The sequence below is a fragment of the Martes martes genome (assembly GCF_963455335.1).
Source record: "Martes martes genome assembly, chromosome: 12".
Lineage (NCBI taxonomy): Eukaryota > Metazoa > Chordata > Mammalia > Carnivora > Mustelidae > Martes > Martes martes.
In genome coordinates, this window is record NC_137900.1 from 61,527,759 (window position 1) to 61,547,393 (window position 19,635).

At 50.1% G+C, this 19,635-nt stretch overlaps 1 protein-coding gene across 8 annotated transcripts in view; it reads right to left on the bottom strand.

Annotated features, from left to right (window-relative positions):
• Window positions 1–19,635, bottom strand: part of PAX5 (paired box 5) — a gene marked incomplete at both ends in the record, with an annotated part of 187,412 nt that overhangs the window by 28,176 nt on the left and 139,601 nt on the right. For 5 of the 8 annotated variants that reach the window (XM_080819889.1, XM_080819887.1, XM_080819885.1 and 2 more), the window contains one exon: window positions 8,429–8,530. The exons of the other annotated variants lie outside the window; for them this stretch is intronic. In XM_080819889.1, coding sequence (XP_080676015.1) covers window positions 8,429–8,530 — 102 coding nt within the window. The remainder of the gene's footprint in view (window positions 1–8,428; window positions 8,531–19,635) is intronic. 8 annotated transcript variants of the gene reach the window in all.

Sequence of the window (19,635 nt, forward strand, 5' to 3'; positions counted from 1 at the left end):
TGTATGTCCTAGAACCTGACTCAGCCCTCAGGACTTAGGAGGATGAGGGCCCCAGGCCCAGTGAGGCCGCCCATTCTCCTCGGGACACCCACACTCGAGAGCTGTGCCCCTGCACTCCTCTCTGAACCAACCCGGGAACCCAGCGTCTTGGGGCTGGGAAGGCCATGGACAGCCACCAGGTCCACCTGCCCCGCTTCTCTTCACCCCGTGCTCAGATGCCCTCCCCCTACTTCAGTTTCTTCTAAAACAAATCCTGACTGTATCCCCCAATTTCCTAAAAAGGCATCATAATCCACAATTTGTTTTCATTTTTCTTTTTTTTTTTTTAAATACCACTTGCAGAGACACATCAGGGGGAAATGAAAAGTCAGGAGCCCAGACACACGGTCTCCCTCACTTGTGACTGGGTCTCAGTAACCGCCATCGGAGGGAGAGGAGATGGGGACAGCCAGACACAGAGAAGCCCACCCAGAAGGGACGCCAGACATCCTCAACTCCTGCTCCAAGCTCCCTGGTGCTGGATACTTCCTGGGTAGCCAGTGAGCTCCTGGCTCTGGGCAGGGCAGGCCTCCCCAGCTAGGATCCTCCTTCTCACCTGCACCCGCCATGGCTGCATGAGAAAGGTCTCCTCCCCTCAAGTTCCCTAAAACTAGATCGAACTGGCTTTGCAGGTGGCAATTTGTCTGAGACCCAGTGCTCGCTAACTGAAAACTCGGGACACCTGGGTGGCTCAAGCTGAGCGTCTGACTCGGTTTTAGCTCATGGGTCCTGGGTTCAAGGCCCAAATCATCATCATCGGGCTTCGTGCTCAGCCGGGAGTCTGCTTGAGATTCTCTCCCTCTGCCCTCCCCCCCCCAACTCATGTGCAGGCACTCACGCCGGTGCTCTCTTTCTCTCACTCTTTTTCTCATATAAATAAATAAATAAATATTTTTTTAAGAATAGCATTTAGATGGAATTAATCATGGTGACCTTTGCTGCTTATAAAATTTGTCCTAAAATTCTAGAGTCTAAAGTCTGTAAGAACCCACCCCGGGTGCAGAGGCTCTGAAGGCTAGTCTTTGCTGGCACAGCGGTGTAGAGACTTGGCACACATAGAGACTTGGTATACAGGATGAACATATCCTGAGGCCCCCTGCCTTCAGCTCTACCTCTTAGAAGTCATTACCAAATCACACAGGACAGCCCAGGGCCATTGCCCTATCACATCACAGACCCAGACCTGAAGGAATCGTAGAAGTATTTGGTGCCCACTTAACACAGACGTGGCAGGGCTCAGGGAATGTTCCAGTTAACCTGGGAGGTGATACCAGAAGGCAGAGATGTCACAGGCTTGGAAGTCCTAGAAGGGCAGGACCAGAAACCCCCTTAGGGAACATCGTATCCAATCTCCCCACCTCCTGCCTCCTGTTTTTTCTTTTTTTTAAGATTTTATTTATTTATGACAGACAGAGATCACAAGTAGGCAGAGAGGCAGGCAGAGAGAGAGGAGGTGAAGCAGGCTCCCCGCTGAGCAGAGAGCCCGATGCGGGGCTCGATCCCAGGATCCTGGGATCATGACCTGAGTCGAAGGCAGAGGTTTCAACCCACTGAGCCACCCAGGCGCCCCCACCTCCTATTTTAAGAGAGAGCAGGGAACCCCAAGGCCATGTCCCAAGGTCACACTACAAGTATCTGGCAGCTGGAATCAACACCCAGATCTCTGAATTTTAGTAGGATCTTCCTGCTTCCAGTGTGTTTTCCATCTCTGAGTCTTGGATTTTGCAGTTGTTTTTTTTTTTTTTTTTAATAGGCTCCAGGCCTAGTGTGGAGCCCAGCATGGGGCTCCAACTCACCACCCTGACATCAAAACCTGAGCTGTGACCCAGAATCAGAGGCTTCACTGAATGCGCCACCCAGGAGTCCCGCCTCTCAATTCTCTTCTTTCCCCAATACAGCAAAGAGATCGTTAAACTCATTGTGGGTACTGGTTTCTCCCCATCCCAGCATCACTTCAACACAGGGGTCCCAGGATCCAGCTCTGGGTGCCCAGACCAGTCCTCAGGCTCCGTTCCACAAAGGCACAGTTGCCTCACCCAGACTCACACCCCAGTCTGCCTGCGCAGAGCCTGCTGGTGCTCACAGTGGTTGGTTGCACAACCTCAAGACACCCGAGGTTTCCAGGGGTTGACATTTGGGTGCTTGGAGAGGCCCTTCTTCACTCAGCCCAGCCAGTCATTCCTGCCTGTCCCTGTCTGCACCCCAAAACCCTGGCTGGATGCCCAGGCTCTCTAGTCCTTAGGTCTTCTCACCCAACATCACCCCTCCAATTTCCCCAGACTGCCAACTCACCTTTCAAGGTCCTGCCCTAGTGACCTCCTCTGGGAAGCCTTCCCTGGTTTCCCCCATCTCACCCCATGGGCCCAGCAAATTCATCAGCCCCCTCCTTCACATTTCCTCGGCACATTCCTACATTTTAGCTCTTAACGCAGCATGCAGGGATGGTTTTTTATATCTGTCTCCCCAGCCGCTCTGTGAGCTGCCTGAGGGCAGGGACTGTGTCTGCAATATCAGACCTAGCCTAGAATTGGCACTTGCAGGAAGTGTGTGAAGAATGAACCAACCGACCAGCCACCTGCTGTTTCCCTCTGGTTGAGCCTGGTGTTCCCCCCAGTCAGTTCTGTTCCTGGTGTGGCAGAGCGACTAGAGGCCACTAGAGGGCAGCAAAGAGCCAGGAACGAGCAACAGGTGGTCTCCGGGGAGCCCAGGGTGAGCTTTGAAAGGTGTAGAGGGATTTTTCAAAGTACCCAGGCCACAGGACCACCAGAAGCCCCGGCGAGGGTGAAGAAAGAGCTAAAACCAAAGGCCAATCATTCTCTGAGCAAACAAACACTCTCTGAGCCTGACACTTAGCTGTGGGAGGCATTGGGGAGCACTGGTCCAATCCCCACCCTCATGCTTCAGTCCCTCTACCAGGTCCTTCCTCGTTTGTCAGCCCCTCCCCTCCCCAACCAGCCCATTTGCCTATCTAATTTGTTCTAATTCTGTGGAAGGGGCCTTATATAAGGCTGGAAAGGGATCCTTCTAGCTCCCATTCACTGGTCCTAGCCATGCCTTTCAGAATTGTGCAGAATATATTCTCCCCATGGTCCACATGCTAAGTGAAGCCCAGAAAGTGGAAATGGCATTCTCAGATCACACAGTGACACCCTGGCTGAATCTGGCTACAATCCAGGCTCTTGCCTCCGTGCTGGGCACCCCCTGCCCCCACTCCTGCTCGCCAACTCTCTTGCCTGTAACTGGATTCTTTTCTATTTCTCCCACCAATGCATGGGCTCCAAGGGCCATGAACTCTGCTGGAGAGTCCTCAATCTGACGCCAGCCTAGGTCAGGCCACCATCATTGTTGACACTTGCATGCCACTTACTACGTGCTAAGTAAAGTTCTAAGAGCATCACATAAATTACATCATTAAGTGCTCGGTCTTATCCCCATCACCCCCATTTTACAGGTGAGAAGAAAACGAGGGCACAAAGAATTTTTGTCTCTTGCTCCAAGTCACACAGCTAGTGAGACACAGAAGGGGGACTCAAAGCCAGGCAATCTGGCTCCAGTGTCCCACACCTCACCGTGTGGCTGGGGACCGGGACATGGCGGTGAACAAAACAGACCTAACTTTGTATACCGCACAGCCCTTGTAGACTGCACAGATCTGACGGGAAAGAGGACGAGGGTGGAGTAAGCCACTAAGGAAAGTCCTTCACCTGTGCTTAGTATCACACATGAAAAGAACAGGATGCTTTGTGAGAGGAGCGATGGGGGCTTCTGGTTTGTCTGGTGTGGGAGGCAGAATAATGGCTCCCGACCCAAGAGGTCTACATCCTAATTCCTGGAGCCTGTGAGCATGGTGGGTGATACAGCAAAGGGGGATTGCTAATTAGCTGAAAGCCAAGGAGAGTACCCTGGATTACCCAGGTGGGGCCGATAAAATCCCACGAGTCCTTAGAAGGGGAAGAGGGAGACTGGAGAGAGAAGTAGAAAGGTAGCGTCACAATAACCATCCAGCCCAACACCGCCAGCTTTGAAGATAAAGGACTGCGGCCGGCCGCCAACCAAGGAATGCAGGGACTATCTCCACACCGGAAAAGGCAAGGAAACCATTCCCCCCAGAGCCTCCAGGAGGAACACAGCCCTGCCGACACCTTGACGTTAGCCCACTGAGACCCACTGTGGACTTCTGACCTCCAAAACTGTAAGACGGTGAATTTATGTTTTAGGTCACTAGTTTGTGGTAACTCATTGCATAGCAATAGGGAGTTCATACGCATTTGGTTACCAGGCAGACCCCTCTGAGGTGAACCCCACAGGGAGGAGAGGGCTAGGCCCGTAAAAGCAGCAGAGAGGGGCTGAGGAGAAGCCGCACCTGCCTCTCGTTCCTCCAGCCAGAGTCCTGCGGGCGCAGGGCCTGCCCATCTCTCGCTGTCGTTCCAGCCCTCCTTGCTGGCCTTAGGTTCCTGCTCTATCACCCTCACTACCTTCTTTATGAAAACAAAAGCCACCAGCGAGCCGAGCAACTTAACTGGAAAGCACCTAGAAACAATGTACACCCACCCATAGCAAGCAGAGCGGCCAGGACAGGAGGAACGGGCCGCGCTCCTTCTAGGCCTCCCAACCAGCTTCTTGTAGGCTGCAGCCCCAGGAAGGCAAACAGGTCATGGGCGGGATTTCTTGGCCCTCAGGCCTAAAGCTCCCAGAGGGGTGGCTCGTGGAGGGCATGTGGGCACGTCCCTTGCTGGGTTGTCTCAAAGACCGTTTCCTGGCTGCTGAGACTCACGGAAGCCAAAGGGCAGTGAACACCCTTCCTTCTCGCCCAGCCTGGACATTTTAAGAGTTTCAAATGCCATGTCGATATCTGTTAGGTTGTACAAACATCTCTGGCAGGAATCAACTAGTTATACCCATCAGGACACCATGGAATCTTTGGTGCAAAGCTGTTGGCATTTGCTAGGACTCAATGAAAACAAAACTCAGCCATTTCCATTCTAAGCTGATTATGTGCCCTCTCTGCTTTATTCATCGAAAGTGGTCGACGAAGGGCTCACAGATGCTGTGCAGAGGCAAAAATGGAATCTGCAAATACCAGAGAAGATCAAGAAGCCCTGTTTTGCAGACCTGGGGAAGCCCTGGAGCCAGAGACATCAGACAGCACCCTGAGGGCAGAACCAGGATGGAAAATACAGAGTCCAAGCCAACAAGCTGGAATTTAACATGGGAAAATGTAATGCCTATTTTTTTTTCAGGGCCCAAAATTCAAGTACACTTGGGCATTCCCTCCTCAATGTCCTATAAGCAAACCTTACACCTGAAAGTCTTCCCTTAAAAGAAAGTCTTAGCCTTAAAAAAAAAGGGTGGCCAAATTTCCTAAAATCTGTCCTGGAAAAAACAACTCAGAAGATCTCGGTTTCCCTCCGGATTCTCCACTAGGGGAGCAGGTGGATGATTTCATATAGTGAAACACACGGTTGCCACGTCACAGCCTCAGACAAAAGCAGGGTACACCATCTTCTACAGTCTCCTTCAGTTTATTTCTCCAAACTATACCAACATGCCCCTGTTGAAATGTCTGTGAAATGGGTCTGTGAAATGGCGTCCCCTTCAGCACGGCCACAATCGAATGAACGCCTCCCAGATTCAGAAGCCCAAGATTGTGAGTCAGAAATCTGAACAAAGTAGAAATCCTCAAACAGGTTGTGGTATATCCATGCCCTAATTCCTGGAACCTGTGAAGGTACTTCTATGGACCAAAAAAAAGGTCGGGAAGAGTGTGTGTGCTGGGGGGGGGGGTCCCTTTATGGATGTAATTAAGGATTTTAAAAAGGGAAGAATATCCTGGATTATCCAGGCGGGCCCTAAATGCAGTCCTGTGTATCCTTACAAGGGAGAGGGAGACGTGACCCCCTCTGTTCTGTGAACGTAGAACAGAGACTGGGAGGGAACACCAGGGCCTGCAGGAACGGACCTTTCCCTAGAGCCCCCAGAGAGGGCACAGCCCTGGGCCCCAGGACTGGAAGACAGTCACAGGAACACACACACAGTTACCTATTAATTTTCCCTGCCTCCCTCCCTTAGCCACCGCACACAGAGGGCCTACTATGTGCTAGGGGCTGTGAGGGGTACAAAAGACAAAGCAGAGGGCCTGGCCTTTAGGACTCACTGGCCAGTGGCACCGCTAACTGGGCCACACGCATGCTGGGCTATGGGGTGTAATCAAACATCCGCCAGGGGAGGGCCAAACCGGAAGACTTTACGGGGCACGTGGTGTTCCCAGGTCACCTGCAGGGTAGAGCTGGATCCCAATAGGCGGAGGCAAGAGGTAGTAGAAACCAAGGGCACAGATGGAAGAGTGACACTGGCCAATGAAAGTGTGAGGCGTGCCAGGAACCAGTGGGCAGTCAGAGGGAGGGAGGACCTGGGAGAGTTGACCAGAAAGGCAAGTTGAGGCCAGATCACGTGACCCCCAAATGGCAGGCCCAAGACCTGCTCTGCTGTCAGGTGGGCCCTCTGGGCCGTGTGCCAGCCCTGGGGGCAGATCAGCGAAGACCACGCATGTGGGCCTGCACTGTCCCCACAAAGCCATTCCAAAAACAGATTTGATGATCGTGTTGGGAACAAAATCCCAAAGATGTGACAGAGTTTGGACACTGAGGAACAGGAACGAAGGACCGTGCCCCCTGAGCATGGGGTCCCAGCCCTGACACTGGGTCTGGAAGGGGATGCGTCGTGGGGGTGTTTAAGAAGAGAAAGCAAACGGAGAAGCAAGGGAGAGAGTGGGAGGCAGACCTGGGGCTCCCCGCCGAGATGCTTGTGTTCCTCTCTCCACATCGTGCACCTGCCCTCTGTGCCAGGGGACGGATCACGCCCTGTGCTAGCACCAGTCTGGCTGCTGGTTTGGTTGGACTGGACCTTTGCTCAGGCCTGTGATTCCTGCTGCTGCTGTGAGAGTGTGAGGAACTGCCATTGGTTCCCACAGGGGTCTCTGCCAGGCCCACGACCATTTGTGTCTTGAGCCTAGTAATTAGGGACCAGGGGGCAGGACTTGGGCTCCATCTCCTGAGAGTAGGGTGGGAAGGAGTCTGGGCCCCCCACCTCTGCTGGCCTTGTGCACAGAATTTCCCGATGCTCTGCCATGCGCCCATCCCCCCAGCAGAAAGGCAAAGGCTCTTTACAGGTGTGAAGCTGGCAGGCCTCCCCGGCCCTGGCGAGGCCGAGGGCACGAGCACACACAGAGGCCATTTCCCATATGTCTCATATTTAAAAGTCATAAATCAAGCTAACAAACCGTTAAATGAAATATGCTCTGTCCTCCTACCTTGTTAAATACATCTTTGTAACAACTGGGAAGGCCAGGAGTGAGTTCGGAGTTCTGGCACTCCTCGGCATCTGTGCCAGGACCCGGCAGCATGGGGAAAACCCAATCAGGCTAGGACGGCTTCCCTTCCCGCCCCAGCTTCGCTCATCATCCCGTGGGGCCTCACACGTAGGTGGGAACACCCCGTCTCACGTTTGGTTCTGTCCACCCCCCCACCTGTCATTAGGCCTAGGGTGAACATGCCCATGACCCGGGCAGGAAAGAGGCTGGCAGAGACATGGGGCTACTTAGGCAGGACCCCAAGGTTGGACTGGAAGGAGGGCCAGGCATCAGGTAAATGACTCAGAACAAGAAACACTACTAACCCTTAAAAGAATAAAAGAAGCATAACCACATCCAACCCAGTCCTGATTTTCCCCCTGATTTTTTTTTTAAACACCTATCAAAAAATGCTACTTTGGGTTTCCCTGCTCCGCTCATGCCCTGAGGACACAGCCAGCCAGCACCAGGACATGGGCTGTCTTTCCCCACACCATCCTACAGCGGAAGGAACATGGCGGCCTGCCATAAGACAGACATATGCTGGCCCGAGGGGATAAGGTTTCCTCAGCCACCCGGTGTTCAGCTTAGAATCAAGCGACAAACCCACTAGCCAACGGTCCTCAAGCCAGGGAGTAAGGCTATCGAGAGCACCTGGGGGTGAGGGGGAGCCTCCTGCTGTTCCCCTCACGCAAATCGGGTGGCGGTGGGGGGGACGAAGGAGGACCCCTACTGAGCACTGGCTGGGCAACCTTTGGCCAGGTCCCGCACCCCTCTGTGTTCAGACTATCTGTGTGGCCTCCAAGGGACTGTTTGAGTGACAGTCCTCCCCCGCACCCCCCGCCCTGCCGACTTTCCAAGTTCACTGCCGGCCCCACTGAAGGCCCAGCTGCAGACAGAGAGGCTGAGAGTGCAGACCTCTGCCTGATTTATTCAGGTCCACTTCTCAGAAGCATAGAGGTCACCCGGGCTGTTTGGGGGGATGCCCCCCCGAAACCCCGTCCATTGCCCGCTGTGGAGACGCCGACAGTGCAAACTCACCAGGCACCATCCCTGTCAGCGTCGGTGCTGAGTAGCTGCCCTGTCCGGCGGGGGGGACGTGCGGAGGGTACCCGGGGAGGGTCGTGCTCGCCAAGTCACGGCCTGAGGAATCAAAGCAACAAATCACAGGGTGAGTGTCTCCGTGGCCAGCCGCTCATGTCCGCAGCTCCTGGGACATCTGCACATTTGTCACGTCTGGGAGCCGAAAGCCAGTGTGCCCCCACCCCCCTCCTGTCACTCACGCATGCAAACACGTGTGTGTGTGTGCGCGCGTGCGCGCGCGCGCGCACACACACACACACACACACACACACACCCCTCCAGCCACCCTGGCTCCACTCAGCAGGAACCCACGACAGCTCTGCTGCTCCCCTGGTAAAACGGAGCTCGGGCCAACTCACCTCGCGAGAGCTGGAGGGCTTGCACTTCCCCTCCACACCTCGGCAAAGCCCCCTCTCCTCCAGCCCAACAGCATGCACCTGCAGAGCTCAAACTCCTCCCCGCTCTGCACACCCTACAGCTGTGTGTCTGTCCTTACTGAGTTCTTCCTCCTTTGCCCCAGAGCTAGTCTTGCACTCCACAAACGTGCAGGGAGAGTACCTCCTCACATTAGACACGGTTCTGCATGCTGGGACGCAGAGATTAAGGCCTCAGCCAAGGGGGGCAGATGTCCTGGAGGGATGTGTTCACTTCTTTGCAGGCGGCTGGCTCCTGGAGAGCAGGGGGGACACCTCATTCATCCACCACAGGGCCTCACCTGGTAGGTCCCGAGTAAATGCAGAACGAGTGGGGTGTCCAGGTATGCTGGGTTTCGTGCTGTGTAGAAGAAACCCCACAGAGCAGAGCTCTGTAAGGGAGATGACACTGAGGTTTGGCCGCCTCTTAGGGATAAAACAGAGCTTTGGCCCTTTTAAGCACTGCCAGTGACGTGTAAGTAACAAGGTGTTCATGAGTCAGGCAGGAGCCCAGGTCTTAGGTGGTCGGGTTTTTGGTGATTAGGTGTTGGGCCGTGAGGACAAGACCCCACCTTCCAGGTGGAATTGCCAGTTTGCTCCTGAAAGAAGGAGATGCACCTGTTTCAGCCATCCTGGGAAGCAGGTGGGAAATGAGGTGGCCTTGGGACAAGGGAGGGAACGTGGAACCTTGACCTCGTCTGAATGTGGACCCTGGAGACAGGGTGGGGGCAGCTCAGTGACCATGAAGAGCTGGGCCAGGTCCCAGGAATGTCTTTTGGGGCCCAGTGAATTGGTGCAGGCACCCCGCAGGTAGATGATGCTGAGCTCAGACCCACTAGAAGGTGGCCCAAGGAGAGAGACCACCTCTGATCAACACTCCCCAAAGAATCCAAGCACACAATATGGGCCGTGAACATTCCCCTGATAAACCAACCGCCTTTCTAGTGCTGGTCCTTCAAAGACTGTCCAGCCAACAGCCAGAGGCTGCCTCATTTCATAGGGTTCTGCTTACCTTCCAGAATCTTATGGAACAGCAGGCATGTGGCCTCCCCTGCCCTCTGCTCACCACCTCCCTGGCTTTGGATTGGGCATCCCAGCTTGTGACAAGCATTGCTCGTGTCTCTTCATATGAGGCACGGGAAGGGGAGCAAATGAACTACCTTTGACTCCCCCACAAGAGCTGACATTAAACAGAAAACCAGAATTGACAGAACTGACCACTTCTAATAAAGGTGATTTAAGAAGGTCTTCTCCCCAGCCTTCGTATGCCTCCCCCCTCATTCTCCTCTGACCCAGTGCTCACAGCCCTCTAGGGCAGCTTCTGTCTCCAGCGTGTAAGCTCCTGGGTCACATCTTTGCACCCAAGGTCAGAATGGCAGAGGCCTGTAGATATTTGTTAAGTGAGTGAAAGCAGTGGCCCTGTTGGGAGCAGTGGGAGCTCTCTGGAGCCCATAGAAGTTCCTCCACTTGTGGTCAAGAATCAGTGAAGGAAGGGCCCTTGAAACTCTTCTGGACCAACCCTGTCACTATTCTGCAGATGGCAAAGCTGAGACCCTCAGTGGGCAGGGAGCAACGAGCTCAGGTCCCGCAGCAGGCAGGTGGCAAAGCAGGTGCGTCAGCCCATGTTTCCTAACATCAGCCCAGGACCCTCCTCTACCTGGTTGTCTGAGATGAGAAAGAGGGTCATGGGAAGAGAAGGGGCTCCACCAGGGATACCCAGCTGATCAGAGACAAGGCTGGGACTGGAATGCAGCTCTCCTGCCTCCTGGGACTGGGTTCTTTCTTCAACAAGAAGCTGTGCCTTTGGTCAGAACCCCAACAGTTTCTGCCAGTGTTACGCATGCTTTAAAACCTTGATCCCTAAAGCAGAAAATGCAGTGTCTCACCAAAGCACCCAACTCAAGAAGCCAGATAAAAAAGTTATAAAATGGGGCGCCTGGGTGGCTCAGTGGGTTAAAGCCTCTGCCTTCAGCTCAGGTCATGATCCCAGGGTCCTGGGATGGAGCCCCGCATCAGGCTCTCTGCTCAGCAGGGAGCTTGCTTCCTCCTCTCTCTGCCTGCCTCTCTGCCTACTTGTAATCTCTGTCTGTGAAATAAATAAGTAAATAAAATCTTGAAAAAAAAAGGTAATAAAATGGGGTACCCAGGCGGCTCAGTCCGTTAAGCGTCTAACTCTTGATTTTGGCTCAGGTCATGATCTCAGGGTCCTGAGATCGAGCCTCACACTGGGCTCCATGCTGGCCATGGAACCTGTTTAAGACTGTCTCTCTCCCTCTGCCCCTCTCCCCTCTAAAAAAAAAAAAAAAAAAAAGTAATAAAATGAACCTAAGGAAAGGAGAAGGAAGGAATTGATAAAGAAAAAGCAGAAGATAAAGAATTAGGGAACAGAGAAAAGCAGACACAACAAATGTGCCCAAGAATTGTTATTGGAAAAGACCAATAAGACAGACAAACCTAGGGCAAGATCCAAAAAAGAAGACACAAATATCAAGTAAGGAATGAAGAGAAGATACAACCAGAGACATGGAAAAGATGATATTAAAAAACGCAAAGATGTTTACACTAATACATATGGACTTCTTAGCAAAATACAAATTATCAAAACTAACTCGAGGAGAAAACACAAACAACCCAATCACTTTGGCAGAAATAGAAAAAGTTCTTTTTTAAAATTCTTTTTTAATTTAAGATGTTCATTTAGCTTTCAGGCAAGTCTCGTTTCTTTTTGTTTAGGGCAAGTTCTTTTAAGCCTTCAAAGGACACATACTTTCGTTATTAAACTGTTCCAGGATATCTAAAACTAAAGAAAATCTTCCCGATTCATTTTTTTCCAAGCTAGCATAATCCTGACATGAAAACTTAACAAAGGTGTACCAAAATGAAAATTAAATGCTACTACCACAATTTATTAATAGCCATGCAAAAAAAAATCTAGTTTCATTGATCAAACAATATTAGAAAGAATAATATACCACGAACAAATAAGGTTGATTTCAGGCTTGCAAAGATGATTCGGTTTTAAAACACTGGTTGGGAAATCATAGTAATCTATCAAAAGTTGAAAACCATATGATTATATCAAAGCTGTGGAAAAGGCATTGGATAAAATTTAATAATAATTCCTTACAATACCTCTTGGTAAGTAAGAATTGAAGTGCACTCCTTTGATCCGGTGTCGATCTTAAATCTTGAGTTGACATCATACTTAATTGGTAAAATACTTGAAATATTCTTTATTAAAATAAAAAGCATGTCAAGGAAACCTGTTATCACTGAAAACTGTTCTGAAAGTTCGAGCCAGTTCCAGAAGAAAAGATAAAGACCCAAGAGAGATAAACACTGGGGGTGGGGGGGGGGGACGGATGACACCAAGATTATCATGAGCCAGGTATATCGTGAGCCTGGGAAATCAGCTCATGTACCAGAACCAGTGAAAAGGTTTGGTGAGACAGCTGGGAAACAGATGTCTAGAATCAGTATCTTTCTAGATTCAGTAACTCCCCACTACCTCTTCCATCAAGTACAGGTTTTTCAGGTTGGCTTCTAAAGCTGTCCTCAGTCTGTACCCCCAACCTGTGACCTTTCCAGCCTCATCACCCTGACTCCACCTGGGGCCATTCCCCAAACCTGCCCTGCCCTTTCCCATCCCTACACCTTTACTCAAGCTCTTCCCTTTCCAACTGCCCTTCTATTCCTATCAATTCAACACCGCATCCAATCTCCACCCTCTGCCCTCAGAGCCTGCTCCCTCACGAAGTGTTTCTAGGCCCTTCAAGTCTTTGTAGCATCGGCCTCTTCTGCAGGTCCCTCTGCTCCCCACCCGGTCCCAGTGCAAAGGGAGCCTCAGGCCAGGGGAACAGATAAGCTGGGGGAGACATCACTCAGGATAAGATAACACTTACTTGTGCCAGACACTCTTTTACAAACATTAACTCATTTTCTCAACCTGACGACTCCATGAGGTTCAAACAACCGTCATGCCCAAGGAACTAAGGAACGAAGAGGTTAAATAACTTCCCTAAGGTCACATGGCTAGGAGGAAACAGAGCTGTTTTTTTTTTTTTTAATTTTATTTATTTGACAGACAGAGATCACAAGTAGGCAGAGAGGCAGGCAGAGAGAGAGGAGGAAGCAGGCTCCCTGCCGAGCACAGAGCCTGATGTGGGGCTCGATCTCAGGACCCTGAGATCATGACCTGAGCCAAAGGCAGAGGCTTAACCCACTGAGCCACCCAGGCGCCCCCAGAGCTGGGTTTTGAACCCAGGGGGCCTGGGCTCCACCCTAAGCTTCTTTGGTGATGGTACAGGGTGGGGATGTGGGTGGGAGAGAATGAGCCAGAAGGACGGGAGGATGGAGAACCAGGAGGGTAAATTCTTCAGGTTTGCAGCTGGAAGGGGTGAGCAGGTTGGAGCAAGGAAGAGAGAGTGGGGGTCCAAGATGGGCTGCCCGAAGTCAGGACGGAAAGTGGTTGTCAGTGTCCATTTGGGAAGAAACTGGCCAATCTTGGTCTGCCAGACCACCTGGACTACAGGCTCTGTGGGGGTGGGGCTGCCCCGGCCTGGCAGGTAGCCAGTGCTCAGAACTCCTGGTGCAGGGAGCAGGACACGAAGGCCATCCAAGCCCCATTTACCGGTTTTGCTATGTACTGAACTGCCTTGGACCACTGGGCAAGCCACTCTACCCTGAGTCTCAGTGTTTCTCAAATTGAAAAGAGAGCTCTTAGCTCAGTGATCTCCAAGACTTCCCAGAGTTCATACCTGTCTCTGTGTGCATAAACTTGAAGGATAATTTAGCTCTGAGTAGACGGTTCTATCCAAAGATCCAACTGCACCCGCCCCTCTAGAACTTCCGCAATCAATGCGACAAGGTGAGCTGCTGCCTGGAGGGCTAATGTGTCCTCCTTAGGACAATGGCAGGCAGTTGTCTGAGCTTCTAGCCTCAGTGGGGCCTTGGGTCAGCTCCAGCAAGGGTTTAGGACTGGGCCATCATGCCATGGGTTCATGCTATCCCCAGTCCCTCCTCCCTGCCCATGAGGATGGTCACTGCACGTTGAGGAGCTGACAAATGGCTACATTTATCTTACAAATAATCCTGCTTTGGAGTTCCCTGTTGCTGGGGGATTCCTTTGCATTGTCCGTGGCTCCAATTTCATCCAGCAAAAGTCCCTACAATCAAAGGCCTATGGCTGCATTTACCTTCCCTGGACAGGCCACAAAAGCAGGGAGTCTGACTTATCACTTGTGGTGGGCAACAAAGGGACAGATGGCCCACATCTGCAACATCTCCAGCCTCCTTGGAACCTCCCTGCTCTCTGCCAGGCCCTGGGGCGGGCTGCTCAGAAACGTTATTCCACTTCATCCTCACAGGGTACGGAAGTCCCAATAAACTTGATGAGATCTTCTGGGAGAAGTCACAGGGAGGCTTGATATAGAAAGGAAGGTAGTGGAACACAGCAATTAAGAGTATCCAGTCTGGGGACACCTGGGTGGCTCAGTTGGTTAAGCATCTGACTTCGGCTCAGATCATGATCTCAGGGTCCTGGGATCGAGCCCCTTGTCAGGTTCCCTGCTCAGCAAGGAGTCTGTTTCTCCTTCTCCCTCTGCCCCTCCCCACCCCCGGTCATGCTCACTCTCTCTCTCTCTCAAAAAAAAAACAAAAACAAACAAACAAACAAAAAACAACAAAAAAAAAACTTTAAAAAAAAAAAGTATCCACTTTGCTCAGGCTTGGATCCTTGCTTTACCACTTACTAGTTGTGTGGCCTTGAGAGAATTTCTTAAACCATCCTGAGCCTCCGTTTCCTCAACTGTAGAATGAGGATGATAGCGGCCAACACTCACGTAGAGCAAACAGTAGCTAACACTCAAAGAACCAGATACACCCAAACCCATTTATTCCCACAATAACCCTATTCAAGAGCTACCTATTATCCCTATTTTACGGAGGGGGAAACCAAGGCACAGAAAGTTTATGTGTCTTGCCGCAGTCCCACAGCTAGAAAGGAAGGAAGCCAGGTTTGGAACCCAGCCAGAGTGGCTGGCCGGTCTGCACTCCCCACCCTCACCCTGGGCCACCTGCCCTGGTAAGAGGAACACATGTCTCCCGAGGGCGCTGGGAAGAGTCGGTGAGAAGGTGCGCACCCCCCAGCCCCGTGCAGCACGGTGTCAGCCCACAGCGAGCACCTGCCCAAGACTGAAGCATGGGCCCCAACCCTTAACCCCACAGTGGTAACCATCAACTGGGAAAAAAAATGGTAATCCAACACCAAAAGTGTAGGGCATGCATAATACTAAACTTCTTTAGACCAGGTAAATTTCATTTTATGAAAAAGTAAAAAGAAACCTCCTCCTCCTAGAGGCATGGGGTGCTTCTCTGCCCCTTGGGTTTGGGCTCAGCCACAAGCCTTGCTCTGGCCAAAGGGATGTTAGCAGACGTTCAGCCAGCAGCAGCTTATGATACGCTGGTGTGGCTGGGAGCCACTTCCGCCATCCCTGCGGGAACAGCCGCTGGCTAGCCTGCTGCCAAGAGCGAGGAGACATGTGGGGCAGAGACGGACCCAGCCTCCAAATGGCGCAACGCCCGGCTTTGAGTAGCCAGCTCCCAGCCAACCCCCAGGTACATGTACAAGAAGAAATAATTGTTGTTTCAAGCCCCGAACTTCAGAGTGTTTTGCTAGGCAGCAACATTGTGGCAATAGCTGATGAATACAAGACTCCCTAAATGTCGACAGTGTCTTGTTTTCACCATTATTCTCTGCTTGAGAATACTTGGCCTGGGACTTTCTAAGGACACCTGTCCAAATCAGAGCAGAGGATGGACACCATCTGGTGGGAATCCACCTCTGGTGGGGATCCACCTCTGGTGGGAATCCACCTCTGGTGGGGATCCACCTCTGGTGGGAATCCACAGAGTAAACTGAACCCTCACATTTGCTTTGATGCCTAAAAGGACTCTCCTGGCACTGAGCTGGGGATTCCATTGCTCTGGAGTGTATGGGCACTTCTCCCTTCACAGTCCCTGCCCCAGCATATTTCAGGCATGTCTCCAGGGCTGGGGGCTTTAACAACTGTTCAACACAAGACAGCTAAGATGGTACTGCTCCTTCTAGCTCTAATCCAGGCCTCTAGACTCAATGGGATACCAGAATGGATGCTTCTGAATTCAATATGACTTCAAATGCATATTTATATCTTTTTTTTTTTGTCAAGGAAGAAATGATTTATATCATTTGCAATGGCACTGAATGTCATTGATTGCATATGATGTATTTGCATATAAATGATTTAGGTTAACATAATTTCTCCTATTAATGGCACATCCTGGACAATTCATGTGTTGCTGTCTCTTTCCAGAGAGAATAAACAAGACTTGGCCTTGTTCACTATTAGCAATGAGTCCATAGAGAGCTTTCGTCAAGACAAAGACTGCTCTCCAGAAGAGAAAGACTTAGTTCAAAATAACTCACTCTTTTTAACCCTGAGAGGTAGGAACCGACCCCTGTTATACGAATGAGGAAACTGAGGCTCAGAGTTGAGTTTTGACTGACCTAAGGTCGCAGAGTAAGTGGAAGAACAGGGACTTCAACTCATGACACATGACTTCTAGTTAAATGCTATTCTTTTTTTTTTTTTAACATTTTTAAAAAGATTTTATTTATTTATTTGACAGAGAGAGAGAGAGATCATAAGCAGGCAGAGAGGCAGGCAGAGAGAGAGGAGGAAGCAGGCTCCCTGCTGAGCAGAGAGCCCAATGCGGGGCTCGATCCCAGGACCCTGAGACCATGACCTGAGCCAAAGGCAGAGGCTTAACCCACTGAGCAACCCAGGTGCCCCTAAATGCTATTCTTGAAGGGTTACTCAGAATGTCCCCCTCAAGGGCACAAGCCCTCCCAGATGTTAAAACATTCTACAAAGTCTTCATAATTACAAGTGTGATGCCAGCACATGAATAGACAGAAAACCAATGGGACAGAATAGAAAGTCTAGAAATAGACCGAACTATATATGGAAATCTAACATATGACAGAGGTAGGAGCTCAAATCACTTGAGCAAATATGAACTTTCTATTAAATGGTGGTAGGACGATTGGAAAGCCTTTTAAAAAAATAAAATAGATGGATTCTCATACTATATACCAGAATAAACTCCAAGTGAATCTGAAATCTAAATGTAAAAAATAAACTGCAAATACCAGAAGAAAACACTGGTGAATTCCTCTCTCATTTGCAGGGAGAGGCTTTCTAACCATGACTCATAACCAGATAGATGCACAAACCACCTACAAAAATTAGCTCAAAATGGGTCAAATACCAAAATGTAAGGGGCACCTGGGTGGCTCAGTGGGTTAAACCCTCTGCCTTCAGCTCAGGTCATGATCTCAGGGTCCTGGGATCGAGCCCCGCATCGGGCTCTCTGCTCAGCAGAGAGCCTTCTTTCTCCTCCTCTCTCTCTGCCTACCTCTCTGCCTACTTGCGATCTCTGTCTGTCAAATAAATAAATAATTTTTTAAAAATACCAAAGTGTAAGACCTGAAACTATAAAACTCACAGAAGAAAAACACAGACATAAATCTTCATGACCTTGGATTAGGCAATACTTCCTTAGATATGACACAAACAACAAAAGAAAAATTAGATCAGTTAAGCTTTATAAAAATTGAAAAAATTTCTGAGCTTCAAAGGATGTCATCAAGAAAGTAAAAAGATAAAAAAAAAAAAGAAAGTACAAAGATGGCCCAGAGAATGAGAAAAAATATTTATAAGTCACATATCTGATACATGGCTTGTATCTAGAATATATAAGGCATTCTTACACCTCAATAATAAAAAGACAAATAACCCAATTTAAAAATGGACAAAGTATCTGAATAGAAAAGATGTACAATGGCCAATAAGTCCACGAAAACACATCCAACATCATTAGCTATCAAGGAAATGCAGCTCAAAACCACCATGAGATACCACATCACACCCACAAGGTTGGCTATAATCGAAAAAGGTTATGACAAGCATTGACCAAAGATGTGGAAAATTGGAACCCTTACACACTGCTGGTGAGAATGTGAAATTGTGCAACCATTTGGAAAAGCCTGGAAGTTCCTTGGAAAGTTAAATGTGGAGTCCCCACGTGACCCAGCAATTCCGCTCCTAGGTATCTACCCAAGAAATATGAAAACTTGTGTCCACAAAACAATGTATACTCAGATATTCAAAGCCCTATTATTCATAATAACCAAAAAAGTGGAATCAATAGCTACTAACCCTATGTATCAAGAACTTGTAAGAAGTAAAGGGAAAAGACCAAAAGGCCCATAGAAAAATAGGCAAAGTTCACGAACAGAAAACTCACCAGAATATATATGGGAGGGGGGGAAAACACTGAAACTAAAGTGATGTTCAAGTTCACTCATAATATTAGAAATGCAAATTAAATGCAAAATGATACAACTCCACATAGAGGCTGTATATCTAACAAAACTATACGTGCATTTACCCTTTCAACAAGCAATCCTACTTCTAGGGATTTACCTTGAACTACACACACCTTCAGCTATACACAAATGCATACAGGCAGGTTAATCATCGCAACATTATCTGTAACTACAAAATCCTAGAAAACATATTGCAAGGTGCAAACGTAAAGAAATGGGTGAATCAACTGTGGTGCGTACACACAGTGTACACACAGGGCTCTGTGAAGCTGTAGAGAAGAATGAGGAGCTGGTGGGCATCCCTCTGGCACAAGCTTAGCCCAGGAGCTGCACCCTGGCCTTCCCAAGCCCTTGCAGTAGGTTGCAGAACTGCACACAGGCCAGAGCCCTTAGGGAAGTTCAAGTTCAGGTTCTAAATGACCAATGGAAAGCCGCAGAGGGACAGTGGTAGGGAAGGGACAAAAGCAGATTACTGATCCTGGAGGTGCATGACTTTGGAATGCTCAAGATGCAAAGAAGTACAGGGAAGGTGTGAGCTCCAGGTGTGCCTGGGGAGAGGGTGGGGCTGAAGAAGGCCACGGCTGACAACTGTGAAGGAAGTGACCTCCAGAGAGGCTCAAGCCAGCACAGAGGGTGTGTCAGGCTTGAGGGGACATGAAGCCCCCTGTACCTGCTCTACCCCCAGCTGTCTCCAGAGCCAAACCTGGGCTCCTGAGACCAGAGGCAGAGGGAGGCGGGGAAGGAAAGGGAGGTAGAATTTGGAGTGATGCAGGCTGAGGTTCAAATCTTGGCACCACCACTTCCTCACTGTGTGACCTCGGGCAAGTAATATAATCATTCGAATCTCCTCCTCCCTTTTATAACTGGGAAAAGAGGGTATCTATTGGGGGTGAAACAATGGTGCTTGCTGTGACTACAAATTCTCTGCTACCCTTCTCATGGGGCAATGGGGTCTATATTGCCTTGCCTTGAGTCGGGGCCACCTTGGTGACTGGTCAACCAACAGAGAAGAAGCTTCCTGAGAGGTTCCTAGGAGTTGGGCCCTGGGCACTTCCTGTGCCTCATCTCAGTCCACACCCCCAGAAGATGGGTACTGTTATTATCCCCACTTTACAGATGAGGAAATAAAGCCTGCAAGCCATTGAAGTGCCCCCCAAGGCCCCAGAGCTGACAGTCATGCTAGCTAACAGTTTTGTTGCACTTACTATCAACCAGGCACTGGTCTAACACAAGGCACTTTTCCAAATGCTGTTCACTGTGTTTTATAGATATTGACTCATTTAATCCTCAAAGACTTGGTAAGGTAAATTCTACCATCGCCA